This window comes from Ursus americanus, chromosome 30 (assembly GCF_024610735.1).
Source record: "Ursus americanus isolate L20-20 chromosome 30, mUrsAme1.1.p, whole genome shotgun sequence".
Classification (NCBI taxonomy): Eukaryota; Metazoa; Chordata; class Mammalia; order Carnivora; family Ursidae; genus Ursus; species Ursus americanus.
Window position 1 is genome coordinate 15,512,136 of NC_142156.1, and position 17,900 is coordinate 15,530,035.

At 49.7% G+C, this 17,900-nt stretch overlaps 1 protein-coding gene across 1 annotated transcript; it reads right to left on the reverse strand.

Moving 5' to 3' along the window:
• Positions 1 to 6,220: 6,220 nt before the first annotated feature.
• OAS1 (2'-5'-oligoadenylate synthetase 1) lies at positions 6,221 to 17,570 on the reverse strand. Its single transcript, XM_045776448.2, has 6 exons — positions 17,292 to 17,570; positions 14,872 to 15,160; positions 12,617 to 12,801; positions 8,462 to 8,694; positions 7,841 to 7,994; positions 6,221 to 6,723 (listed from the first exon to the last, which is right to left on the reverse strand). Exons 1-6 carry the CDS (start codon positions 17,469 to 17,471, stop codon positions 6,562 to 6,564), a joined length of 1,203 nt encoding a protein of 400 aa, XP_045632404.2. The 5' UTR covers positions 17,472 to 17,570; the 3' UTR covers positions 6,221 to 6,561.
• Positions 17,571 to 17,900: the final 330 nt, after the last annotated feature.

Genomic DNA, 17,900 nt, shown 5'->3' on the forward strand with positions numbered 1-17,900 from the left:
TCTGCCATCAATCAGTCATCTCGCTTCACAGGTCACTTTAGAAATTCTCTGTGTGAGGTGGTATGCTGAACGCACCCTCGAGATCCTACCGAAACGACAGCAAAGATGTGTTAAAATATCGTGCAACTCACTCAATGGGTTGGAAATCAAGAAAGATCGCTGTCAATGGACCAGAACCTTTGAGGAATGTTGAGAAGGGAGAAAGCAGAGGGTCAAGATTGGACGAAGACGGTGGGCTGGTCATGTACACAAGCCTTCAACCTCCACCGTAGGCTCCAGAAATCATAGCAAGGAGAGGGGAAAATGTACTAATGCTGCCGGATCCGAAGTCGAGACGCCACTGGTGAGCTGAGACTCTGAGACCCCCGAGGCACCGGCAGGATGGGATGGAGGAGGAAAATGCCGGCCTGCAACACGGAAGGAAGAAAGGACTTCTGCAGGGTGGGAAGGGCTCTGAGGAGCTGAAGGGAGGGGTGTGTGGGGAGGGCTTTGTGTACGCGGTTGGGGGCATCTGGGAGCGCCCACTCCAGGCTTGGAAGGTGGCATTGCTTGAAAATTCCCCTTCTCTTGAGCTGGGGGATGGGGGGGGCTCAGCGTCATTCCCGGACCTGCATTCACATCACACATTTCCTCTCGCTGCGGGCCTTCTAGCTGTGCCCTCATCTCTGTGAGCTGAAAGTTACCCTTCTCAGTTTCGTTTTCTCACCAGGAAGTTGCCCAGAATGGGGCAAGATCTCTGCAGATGTGAAAATGTGTGACTCAGGGGCTGTGGTTATCATCCGATCATTTTCTGCCTCCCTTACACACCGGCTCCTCTGTTTCGAAATCTCATGAATTGGGGCAGGAACCAGCAGCTCCTCGTCCCAGCACCTAGAGCTTTCTGTAACCCTGGGCCTGCTAGCTTTGCACGAGCTACCAGAGCTTAGCAGGAGAGAAATGCTTATCCAAAACACTTGATTACTTTTGCAAGAAAAATTGCTTTATTGTTTCTTGTGGCCAGACGAGTCATACAAGCTTAGTGTACACAATTGATAAAGTCAGCGGCGCCTGGGTGGCTCAGGGTGTTACGTGTCTGCCTTCGGCTTGGGTCCTGATCCCAGGGTTCTGGAAGTGCTCGCTGCTCCTCAGGGAGTCTGCTTCTTCCTCTGCCTCTGCCCCTCCCCTTACTTGTGCTGTCTTGCACGCTCTCTCTCTCTCAAATAAATAATAAGTAAAAATCTTTAAGAAGACATTTAGGTCCTCCAGGAACCAAATGCTACCAAATGCAATTAAAGAAAACATACTGAGTATAGTAACATAGAAGCAAATATATAAGAATAATACGACGGAGGATATGAGAGACGTAGGCAGTGAAAAATTGTAATAGTTACAGTGTCATTTAAGAAAATTACCATTAGTGAAGAGAAACTCCAAGTCCATGGATGGCGTTCTCACTAGAACGTCGATGTCATGCTTCCTAATTTATGTAATTCCAGTCCAATGCCTCCCTACATTTTGGATGGAACTTCATACATTGAGTGAAAATTCACATAGAAAGAGAGAGGGCCAAGAGAAGCCAGGGCTTCCCCCCCCGCCCAATGTAAGATTTATTTATTATTACTTTTTAATAGTAACCATGACTTCCAGGAGACGTTCTGGTGGATTTAAAAAATTAATCGCTTTCACTGTTGGATGCAGAATAATTGGGATAAGTGTATTTGGCTAGAAAAAGGGGAAAACGTATCGAGTTTAGATTCCAACTACTGATTTCAATTTGGGTTACTTTTAAAAATCATTATTACTTTTAATTCCAGTGTATTTAACATGCAGTGTTATATTAGTTTCAGGGGTATCAGTCAGCGATTCCATAATTCTGTCCATTCCTCAGCACTCACCAAGCGTCCTCTTAATTTCCTTAGTCTGTATCAGCCATCCTCCGCCCACCTCCCCTCTGGCAACCACCTGTTTCTTCTCCATAGTTACGAGTCTGTTTTTTGGTTTGTCTCATTTTTCCTTTGTTCGCTTGTTTTGTTTCTTAAAATCCACATAGGAGTTAAATCATATGGTGTTTGTCTTTCTCTGACTGGCTCATTTCGCTTAGGATTATACCCTCTAGATCCATTCATGTTGTAGCAAACGGCAAAATTTCAGTTTTGTATGGCTGAGACATATTCCGTTGCGCATGTAGACCACACCTTCTTTATCCATTCATCAATCAGTGGGTGCTTGGGCTGCTTCCATACAGTGTATGGAATACCCATAGGGATGCATGTATCTTTTCGAATTAGCGTTTTTGTATTCTTTGGGTAAATACCTAGTAGTGGAATTGCTGGGTCATATGGTAATTTTATTTTTAATTTTTTGTGGAACCTCCATACTGTTTTCCACAGTGAGAAGGCAGGGGTTTTGATAAAAAGAGATGAGAGTTTTCTACAAGATACGAAGAATTATTACAAGGCTGTAGTAATTAACGCAAGGTAGCAGCATCTCAAGGATACAAAACAGACCAATGGAACAGAACAGAGATGGGCTCGGGGTGTATGTCGGAGGTGATCTTGCAGGGCCATGGGGAAAGGGATGTCTCTCCAACAAAAGCTGCTGGGATAATTGGGCATCCAGATAGAAGGATTAGAACTGAGCCCTACCTCACACCATGTAAAAATAAATGCCTTTTGTTGCTTGTGTTTTGGTATCATATCTATGAAATCATTGCCAAATCCAATGTCAAGAAGCTTTTCCCCTGTGCTTTCTTCCAGGGTATTTACAGTTTGGGGTCTTTTAAGTGTTTAATCCATTTTGAGATGCTTCTTGTGTATGGTGTAAGATAAGGTCCAGTGTCATTCCTTTGCATGTGAGTGTCCCGGTTTCCCCTTGCCATTTGTTGAAGAGCTGTCGCTTCTCCCCTGGGTACCGTTGGCAACTTGCTGAAGACTAGACGCAGGAAACGCAGGCAGCACAAGCAAAAATAAGCAAGCGGGGCTGCGTCAAAATGAAAAGCTTCCGCACAGCAAATGAAGCAATCAATGGAGTAATAAGGCAACCTATGGAGAAAGAGAAAATATTTGCAAACCATAAATCTGATAAAGGGTCAAAATAATAAGGTACTCTTATCGCTCAATGGCAAAAACACTAATGTAACCTAATTTAAAAACGGGCCAGGGACTCGAATGGACATTTCTCCAAAGACACACAAATAGCCAACAGGTGTATGAAAAGTTGCTCACCATCCCTAATCATCAGGGAATTGCAAATCAAAACCATAAGCTATCACTTGACACCTAGTAGAATGGCTATTAAGAAAAAACCCCCCAAAAACAAAAACCCACAAAAGACACGGGTGTTGGTGAGGATGTGGAGAAATTGGAAACTGTGTGTACCGTGGGGTGGGGGGGAATGCAAGATGGCGCGGCCATTACAGAAAAGGATGGGAGTTCCCCCCAAAATGAAAATAGTACTACTGTATGATTGACATGGCTTTTCAGATGAACTACTGATGACTGTAACCCTGTTTGTAATCATGGAACACTCTCAGAAGACAACCCCAGTGGATTAGCGACTTGATTTGTTATGGTAGAATGCAATGCACCCATTACATGTGATGCCAAAATTTCCCACTCAGCCCAGAGTGATAACTAGATAAATGTGACAAGGCAGGTAACGAAACCGGGTAGGGAGTCGAATCCCATTTTTATAAAAACGCCACCTATAGAGGGAGACAGGGAGAGTCAGAGAAAAGGCTGAAGAGACAGACCCCAAATTTTAACAGGCTGGAGGGAAGGACTATGGAGTGTTTGGTTTTTTTAAATGATGTCCTTATCTTGCTAATGTTGACGACAATGACCAAATAATGTCTTAAAGGAAGAAGTTTGTACCTTCCAGATCCCCAGACACAGGAGGCCCAGCCCGCCGCACAGGGAAGCACCAGGGCCGGTCATGAGGCAGAGGGACTGAAGGGAGAACACGGAAGAGCCTGTGTCCTAGTTTCCGCAGGCAAGGCGCGGCAAGAGAGGGCTAGCAGGCCTAGGATCAGCTAGTGTGAAAGATTTCCGTGGGCTCTCGAGTGTAGGGCTGTCCTGAGTTGTCTGGCACCCGGCCCTGGGGTGAGTCGGGCCGGTGGATTGTGGCCCCGGGTGTGAGAATCCTGGGAAGCCTATAAAGAAGTCAGTTCAGAGTCTGGGCTCTGGATTGGTTGGTTTGCCTATGAAAGGTGAGCTCTCAGCGGAGCTGTTCGCCGCTCTAGGAATTAGCTACCCTGGGGAGAGGCAGTGTCTCCAGGATCCGCAAGGCCCCGGGAAGTCAAAACATCAGAAAACACAGAAAAAGAAAGGCATGACTAGTGCAGAAGCACCGGTAGGAATAAGGCTGGGGGGCGGGGGGGGGGTAGACATAGTGAGATGGTAGCTTCTTGCAGGTGCCCACCTTGTAGGCGGGGACAGTGGCTGGGAAGAGGTCACAATGGGAGCACCATGGGTCAGTTCTTTATCCCAGCTGGGAACTCCTGGGCAGTGCATGCCTCCCCGAAGGCGGGGCGGCAGGGCGGCGGGGTGGGGGGGAGCGGGGGGCGCAGAGGTGCTGGTGCTTGTCTGGGTAACTCCATGAAGCAGATGCCCGTGTGGGATTAAATGTGCAAGAGAAACTGGGGAGAAAGCCGGGAGCCTCCGGGAAAGCGGGTAGACCCTGAGTGATTGAGTCTGACCCTGAACGAAGGCAAGAAGGAAGAAAAGCTGGCTTTGCAGTCTAGAGGTCAGCAAGACCAGTGGGGAGTCCTTTAGCCCTGTGGCTTGTCAGAGGAGCCCCATGTCTTAGTGTCCCTGCTGCACTCAGCAGCGCATGTGCAGGGTGACTGTCAACGTGTGGATGGGTTTGGAAGTGCAGTAGCTGGGACCCCCTCTCCCGGGAGCTCGGCTAGGGACCTTTTCGGGGTCGCCGGAGCGGGGAATAAAGATGCATGAAGACCACCCCGCAGTGACCAAAAGCATGAGCTTCAGAGCGAGGACTAGGTCCTTGCTAGGGTTTCAGTTCGGGCTCTGTCTCTTGCTTGCCAGGTACCCCGGGCAAGTGCCCTGACCTCAGTTTGCTATTATGGCAATAAAAATAAAACCCATCTCTCAGGGATGCTGGAGACCTAAAAGGAGGAATAGGGAGATGGACAAGCCCAGGACTTTGTCAGCCACTCAAGGTGACTGCCAAGTCAGGTGACAAGAGCATGCTTGGTCCTTTCGTGAGCCCCTCTGGGGGGGTTTATATTTCGGAGTCTTGTACACGAAATGCTGGTTCTTGGTACCAAGGAAGAGACAGTGTGACATCTATCGGCCTAGCGTATTCTTGAATCCAGTGATTCACGTTCTGGGGCAGAGCTGCGGAATATAGAAATCCAACGTGCACCACAAGTATAATTTTAACATTTTTAGGAGCCGCGGTAAAAAGCAAAAAGATACAGAGAAGCCCATTTTGATTTCACTCAGCACCTCAAGAAGTTTTGTCATTTCAACATGCAATCAGTACAAAAAATAATCAGTTGTCAGGAATGTGACATTCTTGGGGCGCCTGGGTGGCTCAGTGGGTTAAGCGTCTGCTTTTGGCTCAGGTCGAAATCCTGGGGTCCTGGGATGGAGGCCTGCATCGGGCTCCCTGCTCAGGGGGGAGTCTGCTTCTTCCTCTCTCTCTGACCCTCCCCCACCCCGCTTGTGCTCTCTCAAATAAATAAACAAATAAATAATTAAAAAAAAAAACAAAAAAAAGAATGTGACATTATTCTTTCTGGGGTGTGCGCGCTAAGTCTCTGAAACCCGGTATGTGTTTAAACATCACACCCCTCCCCCCCCACCCCGGGCACATCTGGAATTTGACCAGCTGCGTTTCCAGTGCCCAGGGAGCCACATGTGACTCTAAGCTATTGCACCAGACAGGGCAGTTTTGAAATGTTTCCTCCATAAATAATCAGAAATGGAGAGAGAGGATGAATCAAAGTTGCTGGTCTTTGATCCTTCTGAAAGTTAGAAGGATCCAAAATGATCTAATATGAAAAGTCAGTGCATGCAAATGTCAGACCAGGAGGCAGGGGTTTGGGTCTGTTTCGTTCGCTGCTGTGCTCCCAGTGCCCAGAACAATGCTTGGAACACGGTAGGTACTCAACACGTATTTCTAGTTGAATCCGTTCACATATACACACATATAACACACAGATACATATACCTCTCGGCTATGGGATTTATAGTTAATAAATGCCCAACACACGGTATTTCCTATTCTTTTTTATTGTTATTGATGGTAAATTGGACTATAAGCCACCCACCAGGAACACGGGAGGCTCTCTGGTTGTCTCCCAGGGATGATTGTCAGCGAACAGGCTGGGGCAGGGTGGGGCTGCAGGGCAATGGTAGCCACGAGAGGATAAAGAGCATAGCATTAGGGAGGGGTGGGGGTCAGAAGACCTGGACTCCGATCTGAGGTCTGACACCAACTCACTGTTGGTATTGCTGTCGTCTTCTCCCCTCTGAATCAAGGGACCTCCTCCAACCCCTGAAACAGAGGGCTGGCCTGGATGATTCTGGAGCCCTTCCCCCTAAGGCACGTTGGCGTTCAGAGGATGGCACACATCCAGTCATCTTCCCTCTGGGCAGTGGCTGGTGTCATGCCTGTGCTGAGGCTCCTCCCAGCCGGTACAGGGTGCCATCCGGTCCCCTGGAACTGAGGCACCCTGTGCTCACAAGTGAACCAATCGTCCTCACTGTCTTCTTCAAGCTGAAAGGGTAAAGCACATGATCACATCGGAGCATTGATCCTTCCACCGTGGCAGTGGGTCTCAGTGAGCATTTATGGTGCCTACTGTGTGACATGCCCCCTGGATCTCCCTCGAGGAAGGACAAAGAAGTCTCAGCTGCTGGGGAGAGGGTCAGCAGACAGACGTCAGCAGTCAGCCGTTTTAGGGTTGCCTCGACGACAGAGAGCCCCACGTTCAAGGCTGTGCCCCTTCCTGAGCTGCCCGGATTCAGTGACGGGTCCACGTGGGGGTCTGAAGGCCTGACCACCCCAGACTGGGGCAGGGCAAGTCTGGAGGCCACTGGAGCTCCAGCGGGGTGGGCTGAGGCGGACGCTGGGCTCCAGCCCCGCTGGACATCTCTCTGTGCCCACACGGCAAGGGTGACACAGGGAGGGCTGAGCACTGGCATTAGAGTCGACTGACTTCGGATCCCAGCTCTGCCACTCCCTAGATAAAGGTCTCTGAGCCTCCTTTTCTCGAATGTGAGATTGGGAGTAGCAAACACACCTCAAAGGGTGTTGTGATGATTTAAGGAGATAACGGAGCATCTGGGGCAGAACCTGAGTGCAAAGCAAATATCAGGAAGCGGTGGCTGTTACTACTTATTATTATTCACAGAGGCATGAGCGCGCTGGGGCTGGTGACAAAGTTGCCTCCGGCCAGGGTCGTGTGAACTGAAGAATGAAGCCTGGACAAGGGATGTGCAAATCCCAGGAACCCTCTGAATGGGGCCAAGATGACTGAAAATACGGAGCATAGCCTGAGACTCCACGACTATGTGACTTCTAACAAGGAGGAATTTGTCTAGAGAATGTTTTTTGGAGAGAATGGAGGTCACCTGACCTCTCTAGGCCTGCTTCCTCACCTGCGACACGGGGAGAGTAGGACAGGCCTGTCTCAAAGGACATGATGGGAGGATGGAGACTCAAAACATGTGAAATGCTCCTCACAGGACTTGGAACATAATAAGAGGTCAGTACGCGTCAGATAATGACCGTAACTGTTTACTGTTAAGTTAGAATGCATTAGTCTTACATGCCCCACGCTGCATAGAGGGGGTGGGGGGGAGGACGACAGGGAGGAAGCAGGAGGTCTCACCGGCACGTTCCAGGAGCCCACTGGAGACCCATCGCCTTTCTGAAAGCACGGGTAATGCAGCCAGTCCCTGGCCTCTTCTGCCAGCCGCCACCAGCTGTGTGAGTCTCCACCAGCCACGTTTCCCGTCGGGTCAGCTGGGTCCAGAATCACAGGCCTGGAGAGTAACAGTGAGAGAGGGAAGGTGAGGAACCAAGGCTGTGTCTGGGGAATCCAGACGCTCCCGGCAGGACAAAACACCAGGCTGGCACAGGCTGGGACTCTGGGCAGGAGCGGGGCGCTGTTCCCGGGGCATTAGTCTTCCAGCAAGCTCTTAATCCCTGGGAGCAATTATGATTATTGCTCTAGCTGTTATTTTAGTTCACATTTCGGCTCTTTCACTCATTTTCTGTTAAGGGTAAGACAAGCTCCTTACCCCTCAGACCCTCAGTTTACCCATCTGTACAGTGGGAACGGAGCGCCTGCCTCACAGGGTTGGAGGCTCTCGTTTAAATCGGATGGCAGCAGTAAAAGGCTCAGCGCAAGAAGAGGACCAGCAGATGGGGAGCCCTCATCTCCAACATGCCACAGCTGTGTCCAGGGGCTCGTTTACGTGGGGAGCTAACCCGTGCGGAGATAGAGTACCTGGGTTTTGCAAGCTGCATCCTCAGGTATTGTCCAATAATCGGGTGTTCAAAGTTGTAATACTTCGTCCAGTAGATACAGAGCTGCTGGTAGTTCAGGACTAATTGCAAGACGGTCCGAAACCCCTGAGCTGTGCTGAACTCTGTTTGTCCGCTGCCGTGCTCCCAGGCATAGACCGCCAGGAGCTCCAAGGCGTACTGCTGTGGCAGTGGCTTCCCAAGCTGCTGCTTACACTGAGAGGTGGAAAACTAATCAGGAGCAGGTACTTGTCCAGCTGGGGCATAAAGCGCATTTCCCAAAGGCCAAAGCCAGCCTGCCGTTTGCTTTTGTAAATAACACTTCCGTGCAGCAGGCCAAGGCTGCTTTCATGCGACCGAGTTGAGTAGTTGTGACAAGAGACCATGTGGCCCACAAGTTCTAAAAATATTTACTACCTGGGGCATTATGGAAAAAAGTTTCCCGACTCCTGGGTTAAGAGCTTGGGCTCTGGATTCTGAGTGATGTGGCTTTGAGTCCTGGCTCCCCTGGTGTCTGATTCCAGGAAGACAACCTAGACTCTTGGAGCCTCATGTTTCTCACCTGCCAGGTGACTGGTCATAATAGCACCAAGCTCATAAGGATACTGTGAAAATTAACTGAGAGGAAGAACTTGTGGCATTCCTAGGAGCCAAACAAAATTCTCTTTGGAGTAAGATATAAACCCCAAAGCCTCAAATGATTTCACAAATAATTGTCAAGTACCATGACCAGCACATAAGCAACCAGGCACACAGAAAACAAGACGCCAAGAGTAATAACCGGCAAAAAAAAGTGAAAATAGTAATAAGTCCCCAAAACTTTAAATATTGAAGGATCAGACAGAGACTTTAAAATAACTAGAAACATCCTGTTTACAGAAATAAAAGAAGAGCTTGCACTAGAAGAAATTAGAAGCCATAAGAAGTAACTTAGCATATTTGTAAAAGAATAAAATAGAAACTGTCAAACAGGGGCGCCTGGGTGGCTCAGCCGTTAAGCGTCTGCCTTCGGCTCAGGTCATGATCCCAGGGTCCTGGGATTGAGCCTCGCATCAGGCTCCCTGCTCCGTGGGAAGCCTGCTTCTCCCTCTCACACTCCCCCTGCTTGTGCTCCCTCTCTCACTGTCTCTCTCTGTCAAATAAATAAATAAAATCTTAAAAAAAAAAAAGAAATTGTTAAACAAAAATTTACAATAACTGTAATTAATAACTCAAATGCAAATTAGACACAGTTAAGGGGGGAAATTAGTGAATTAGAGAGTGTGTTAGAATAAACTATTCAGAATAAAGCATGGAGAGACAAAAAGATGGAAAATGTGGAAGAGAGTGTAAAGATACTGGAAGATAGAGTGAGGTCTAACATACATTTAATTGGAGTTCCAGGAGGCAAGGAAGAGAGAGAGATGATGTTTTAGGAGAATGGCTGAGAGTTTCCAAAACTGACAAAAGATATCCATTCACAGATTCAGGAATCCCAGTGAAGGACCCAATGAACTCCAAGAAGGACAAGTGAAAAAGGAGTCATCATTAAGACACCTCAGATTGAAGGGTACCTGGGTGGTTCAGCTGCTTCAATGTCTGCCTTCCCCTCGGGTCGTGGTCCTGGGATCCTGGGATTGAGCCCCACCTTGGGTTCCCTGCTCAGCGAGGAGCCTGCTTCTCCCTCTCCCTCTGCCATCCTCCCCCCCACTTGTGCTCTCTGGCTCTCTCTATCTCTCTGTCAAATAAAGAAATAAAACCTTAAAAAAAAAAAGACACCTTAGATTGAAATGAAACAAAATCAAAGACAAAGAGAAAAATATAAATGCAGCCAGAGGAATAAGACTGATTACCTACAAAGGAGCCACAGTTAGACTGACAATTGACATCTCACTAGTGACCCCGGAAGATGGAGTGATATGTTCCCGTGTACTGAAATAGCCGCCAACCCAGCAAAAATACCCATCAACAATGAAGGTACAATCAAGACCTTTTCAGGCAAACAAAAACTAGGAGTTCATCATCAGAAGACCGTCAGCAAAAAAGTCTTCCAGGACATGCTTCAGGAAGAAGGAACATGATCCCAGGAGGAAGGTTAGAGATGTAGGAAAGAGCTGAGGGTGAAGAACGTGGTCAATACATGGATAGATAAAACGAGCTCTAGTATGGAAAATAATAGTAATGCTTTGTGGCACGTGAAAATATCGAGACTTGAAACATACAACAAAGTGGCAGGTAAGTTGCAGGTGGTGAGTGGAGTTAAAGCACGGGGAGATTCCTGTATTGTTTTACGGGAAAGAAGAGAGAGGGAGAGGGGAGGGGGAGGAGGGGCAGGCAGGGAGGGGGGGGGGGGGAGGGACACTTCCTTGTCCTGCTGGACTATCTTGCTCATTGTAATACAACTACTATTCCTGGCTTCTTTCCACTAATTGTCAGTAGCGTCCTTGCCCCCTATCACCATGGTTACCAAAAATGTCCTCATGAATTTTCAGGATCTTTGAGGGAAGTGTTATACTTGTCAAGAACCACTTTCGTAAGTTCTAAGATGTTCAGGCTCCGTGATCAGATCTCCCTGAACAGCAAACTAAGAGGTCTAGCAGATCAAGGACTGTCTTGCTTTGCCTTAAAGGTTATTTTTATTTTTTAAGATTTTACTTATTTATTTGAGAGAGGGGGAGAGACTGTGCAGGAGAGAGAGCAGGAGCAGAGGGGGAGAGAGGCAGGAGGAGAGGAAGAGAAGCAGACTCCCCGCTGAGCAGGGAGTGGGGTGCAGGGCTCGATCCCAGGACCCCGGTGATCATGACCTGAGCTGAAGGCAGATGCTTAACCGACTGAGCCACCCAGGCGCCCCTTAAAGATTATTTTTGAAGTAGAAAGGTTTATCCTTAATTACTTTCTTCCACTCATTTATTCACCCAAAAACATACATGTGTATTATAAAATGTATATTACATATTAGGCAAAGTCTTCAGTCAGAAGGCCAGAATTCAAGTTTTTGTGCTGCTCCTTATTAGCTGAAAGAGCCATCTGACTCTTACTTCTTTCTGTGATACGGGTTTGAGAATAACACCTAGGCTTGCTCCGTGCACAGACTCACCATAAACATTAAATAAGATACAGGCTATTTGAAAGTAAACAGAAATGCATATCACAGCCACAAAAGCTGAGCTACGACGAGCCTGGCACAAGGGAAGCACATGGTACGTGTGAACTTTTGTTCCGTGTGCTCCTGGCGTGGCTCCAAGAAACCATGTAGATTAGGACCAGCTATGCCAGGAACCACGATCGGGGTTCACTCCTTCCATGCCACGTTACTCCTTGCGAAGGAGAAAACAAGAAGCGGAGGGAGGTTAAGTGCATTGTTCAAGGTCAGGCAGCCCAGAAGTGCCCAGAAGTGTGTGTGTGTGTATGTGTGTGTGTGTGTGGTCATGGCAGTCACTCGTTGATTCGACAGTTACTCATGGAGCACCTACTATGTGCCGGCATCGTTCTCGCTCGTAGAGCTACAGCAGTGAATGAACCATACAGACAGATGCCTTCCTTCGTGCAGATTTTTAGAGGGAAGACAGACAAACCCACGGGCTGGAGCAGAGTTTCCCTCTTGGAGGAACTACAAGGAAGACGGCATGGCCGGAAGGGCAGAGAGGTCGCGGGCAGATCCCCGGAGCCTCCTGAGATGACTGGGACCAGGGTAAGAGTGATGGAGGGGGGACAATTGGCTATATTTTAAATATAAGAGCAACATCACTCGTCGACTGGTGGGCTAGGGGAGCGTGTGTGAAACAGTGCAGCGAGACCCATGGTTTAGGGCAGAGCCGCTGGAAGCCTGGGGTTGTCATTTCCGGAGCTGGGAAGGACCAGGAGGAAGGAGGCAGCCTAGGTCCACCGGCACCTGTCCCAGACCCCGCCCCTCCCCTTCTTATCCCCTCTCCCCTCCGCATCCCCTTCTCCTCCTTCCCTCCTTCCCCACACATCCCCTCCTCTCCCCCCTTTCCTCTCCCCTTCCTGCTGCCTCACCCTTCTCCCTTCAGCTCCCTCCCTCTCTCTCCTTCCCCTCCTCCCTCTCCCTTTCCACACTTCTCTCTTCTCCTTCCCTCCCTCTATTCTGTAACTCTCCCCCTCCTCCTCCTCCTCCGCTCCCCAGGCAGGAGGAACCTACCTTTTGGTACCAGTGCTTGACCAGACGGATGAGGCTTTTCACCTTGGTTGGACGCTGCCTCAGGAAGTCTCGCTGCAGCTCCGTGAAGCAGGGGGAGAACTCCCCCTCTCTCCCCAGGTCCTGGCACTCTTCGATTAGCTCCATGTAGACTCGAGGGTTAGGTCTGCCGCTATTGGTCCACTGACCTGTTAGGGACAAATCCGTAACTTGAAGATGTCAGCGCTTCTCTGAGTTTCTTCCAGCTGCTCAGGGGTGACAAGCTTGCTGGCCGTGGGGTGCAGCTGAAGGGGCAGCAGGCCCAGAGCCAGGGGGGCATGGAGTCTTTCCCCAGCCTTCCCTGCTCCCAGCTCCCCTGCTGTCACCCCGTCCAGGCCGCCATGACCCCTCTCTCCCACCAGGACTTCGGGTAGCCGCCTCCTCACTGTTTTCTCCACAGCCTGTTCTCGACCCGGCACCCAGAGAGAGGCCTTTCGAAACCTGGTCCCACGGCCTCTTGCTTCCCACAACATCTGGAATAAAGGGTCCCCACAATGGCCTATGAAATGGGATGGGATCTGTGTCCTGCCACCTCTCCCATCTCGCCTCCTACCTCGCTCCCTTGCCACGGACGCCACGTGGCCTTTTTTCCCTTCCTCAAGTATGCCAAGCTCGTTCCTGTCTCAGGGCCTTTGCACACGCGGCTTCCTCTTATTGGAGCCCCCAGATCTTCCTGTGGTGGGCTCCTTCCCATCCCTTGGGCCTCAGCTCAGATGTCACCTCCTCGGGGGGGGGGGCCCTCCGTCATCACTCCATCCAAAAGAGCCCTCCACCCTCCATCGCTCTGCACTGTATCAATCCTGTTAGGTTTTTGTCACAGCAGGTTTCTGGTTTCTGTACTTATCGTCAAGCACCAGGAGAGACGGTCCTTGTTTGGCTCATTCATGGCCGTAGAGCAGGGCCTGGTCCACAGCAGGGGCTCAGTGGGTAATCTGTGCTTATCGTTGTTGATGGGACATCTCCGTCCTCTGGTCTTACCTCTCTTCCGATCTATTTTCCACACCACAGTTGGGCTGTCTTTCTAAAACGTAAATCTGACCCTGCTTGAAACCCTTCCACAGCTATCCATTGTGTTCAGGAGAAATCCATGGCCAGGCTGCAGGCGTCTCAGGATCAGCTCACTCCCTCCTCGCCCTCCGCCCCCACCCTCCGTTCATCCTCAGCGTCCTGCAGTTCCCCCAACACATCCTGATTTTCTACAGGCCTTGGCTTGCACTGGCTCCTCTGCCTGGCTCGTCCTTCCTCCCCTTCTCTCTCCCCCTCTTATTTTTTGTAGCCAATGGGGTGCCGGCACCCAACGCCCCGGACATGGCGACAAGGAAAGGTTCCCAAACTTTCTCACTTCCTGGTGCTTTCAGAGTTTCGGTATTATTCTCACGGGCCCCCTATGCCAAAAAAGCAAAAACAAAAACAAAAGCAAAAAACAAAAAACCAACCAACCAAACAAACAAAACCCAAACAACAACCACAAAACCCACCCCATTTCCATGTACGTAGTTCAGCACAACGGAACAGCAGTAGCTGGTGTGGTGTCTGATAGCGGTCACGGTGTTTCCCTCCAAAATTTAAAATCTAAACTATTCCGTGTGCCCTGTGAGTTATTTCACTGTGGCACCCTGGGGTGCCTCGGGACACAGTTGGGGAACTGACATTTTTGAACACCTCCTATGTGCCAGGCCCTGTAAGAGCTTAATGTAGATGATCATTTAATACTCAGAGCAAGAGCACGACCGAGGTGGCCTGGTTTAACCAGTTTTCCTAACGGGGAAATCGAGCCTCTGAGAGGCGATGCTTCCTGTCCAAATGTTTCTGCAGATTATCTAGAAGTTCCAACCCTCGGCATAAGTTTAGTGAGGCCTCCTGGTGGTTGGGGTAAAAGACGCAATTCACCTATCAGCTCCCTGGCGGATCTGTGCTGCCTCATTTTCAGAAAGAGGAGTCTCAAGGAGAAGCAGCCCGCCCGACGGGAGCCCCCTGAGAAATGTCTTGCCCCCAAATTGCGCCCGCTTGGCCGTCTCAGGTCGCTCCCGTGGCTGGTTATGACCTCGTTCATTCTGAGATCTCCTCCCCACTTTGACGGGATGCCCCGTCATGGTAAGACTCTCCAATTGCGGGAAATTTCTGCTCAGAAATATGAAAAGGGACAGAAGCTTTGACCCAGGACAGAGGCGGAAAGCGTGTGTGTGTGTGTGTGTGTGTGTGTGTGTGTGTGTGCTTACCCAGGACGTCAAAGGCAGGCAGTACGTCAAACTCCACCCCTTCGTGGAGATGGGGGTGCATGAGCGTAAAGCTGAGGGCTCGGGGCTTCTCCCACTGCAGACTCCCGACCTCAAACTCCACTTCAAAGGTTTCTTCTCTTTGACAGGCTTCCAGCTGCCTCTTAATTTCCCGGATGAACGTTCCTCGATTGTCAAGCTGGTCCTGAAAACTCCCGAGGTTGTTAAGAAAGACCACAAGGTCGGCATCTGATCGGCCTCTGAGGGACGTGCCTTTGCCTGAAGAGCCACCCTAAAACAGATGAGGAGAATGCGAACTCACAGTTATTGAGACGAGCCTCCCTATATAAAGTGCTGAGGACCATCACTAACATTCTCGAGTCTTAGCCTCTGTGCTGAGGGCATCAGCAGTCTTAGCTCCCATAACGCTCACAGGACTCTATGACTCCCATAGTCTTGTTAGCAGCTCCCACTTTACAGATGGGGCAACAAGTGCTCAGAGAGGGGATACAGCAGCCCAGCCTCCGAGCGACAGGTGGCAGAGTGCAATTCGAACCCTGGCTGTCTTGTTCCAGCGTCTGTGTTCTTTACTCCCCAACCTTTACTGTCTTATACAGGTTAGGTTCTGTAGTCTGGCCCGTGCTGCGTGGTTTACGTACGTCACAGAATTTGCAGAGCCCTGTCAGGCACTGGGAGTTACGCAGGAGGAAGCTGAAGCACCGAGAGGTGAAGCGACTCGCTCCAAGTTTCACAGCCGGCAGGTGCTATCTGCTTCCGAAACTTAGACTCTTACCCAGCCCATGATACCACAGAAATGGTGGGTCCCATGGTGGATGGGGGGAAAGGGAACCCTCATACACTGTTGGTGGGAATGGAAATTGGTGCAGCCACTGGGGAAGACGGGATGGAGCTCCTCAAAAAATTAAAAATAGAGCTGCCTTATGATCCAGTAATCCCACTATTGGGTATTTACCCAAAGAAAATGAAAACACTAATTTAAGAAGATACAGGCAATCCTATGTTTATCGCAGTATTATTTATTATAGCCAAGATATGGAAGCAGCCGAGAGTGCATCCATAGATGAATGGATAAAGAAGATATGGTGTGTACACACACACACGGACACGCACACGCACGCGCACACGCACACACACACACACAGAGGAATATTCTCCAGCCATAAAAAGAATGACACCTTGCCATTCGCAACAACATGGATGGATCTAGAAGGTATAACGCTAAGCAAAATAAGTCAGAGAAAGACAAATACCGTATGATTTCACTCATACGTGGAATCTAAACAAACAAAACCAGAGACTCAAATACAGAGAACAAACTGGTGGTTGCCAGAGGGGAGGTGGGGGGTGGGGGGTGAGTGACATAAATAAAGGGGATTAAGAAGTTCAAACTTCCAGTCATAAACTAAGTCACAGAGATGAAAAGAACAGCATAGGGAGTAGAGTCAATGGTGACTGCGTTCACCATAAAGAGCCCTGAGTGATGCATAGAATTGTCGAATCAATACGCTGTAAACCTGGGGCGCCTGGGCGGCGCAGTCCTTAAGCGTCTGCCTTCGGCTCAGGGCGTGATCCCGGTGTTCTGGGATCGAGCCCCACATCGGACTCCTCCGCTATGAGCCTGCTTCTTCCTCCCCCACCCCCCCTGCTTGTGTTCCCTCTCTCGCTGGCTGTCTCTATCTCTGTCAAATAAATAAATAAAATGTTTAAAAAAAAAATACACTGTAAACCTGAAACGAATGTCGCACGGTATGTTAATGACACTCAGTAAGAAAAAAGAACTCTAGTGCGTCAGGGAAGCTGAAAAGCCGAGCCGCGGTGGAGACAGCTGGTGCCGGACCCCCTTTCAGCAATGCCCGGCTCTGTTCTCGCGGTGTATATACTTCCTGGGAGGCAACACCTAAACTCTGTAGCCACACAAAGCCATCGGAATAACATTTAGTTGTCACTGGCTGGAGAGGGGCTCTGGAAGCCATTTTGTCCAAAAAAAAAAAAAAACAAAAAACAAAACAAACAAACAAAAAAAAAACCCAGAAACAAGCCCCCGGGGATGTAGAGTCTTAAATAGCTTGTGATTTGGCAGAACTTGTGAGTCCCCAGCCTGGCTGTTCATTAGCAAATTATTTACTAGAGGCGGGCCTCAGTTTTCCTGTCTCTGAAATGGACGTGGCCGAGGACGGTGGTTGATAAACTCCAGCCAGGGCTTTTATTTAAAAGCTACAGATGTAGGGCCTCACCCCAGAATCTATTCTAACAAGGTATGGTTAGATTTTTTTTTTGGGGGGGTATGGATATGTCAGAAACCACCAGCCCCAAAGACCTTACCCCTTTGCTCTCTCTCTGTCTCTGCGGGACCTCTTGCCCATCCAGCCACCCCTTCCCCAGGCAGGGAGGCTTGGGCTTACCTTGACCACCTTGGACACCCGCACAGGGTGGGGGGCACCTTGGAAACACCTCTCCTTCAGGAAAGTGGAGATGATATGCACGGCTTCCTTGATCTGCCTGCGGAAATGTGTGTCTGGCAGGAGATGGGTTTCAATGAACTTGTCCAGGTACTTGGCCGGGACCTCTTCCAGCTCCCGCATGATTCTGGGGGCAGGGACAGGAGAGCCTGTGGCCGAAGCGCTGGCTGCAGGGAACTGTAGCCTCCGCCGGTCCTGCCCCTGAGTCAGTCAGTTTCGTTTCCGTGGAAGGGAGGAGCTTAGCGTGGCAAACACTCCTGGGAGCTCCGTCCAGGACTTTCTACGCTCGCGTCCTTTCTGCAGCAGCCTAGAACATCAGGCTGGACTCTGAAACTGTTGTGCTTTTTTTTTAAAAAAAAGATTTTATTCATTTATTTATTCATTAGAGAGAGAGTGCGGGCATGCGTGAGCGTGTGAGCTGGGGGGCGGGGCAGTTGGAGAGGGAGACTCCCCGCTGAGCAGGGAGCCCCGCAGGGTGGATTCCAGGACTCTGCGATCATGACCTGAGCCTGACCCTGAAGGCAGACACTCAACCCACGGAGCCACCCAGGC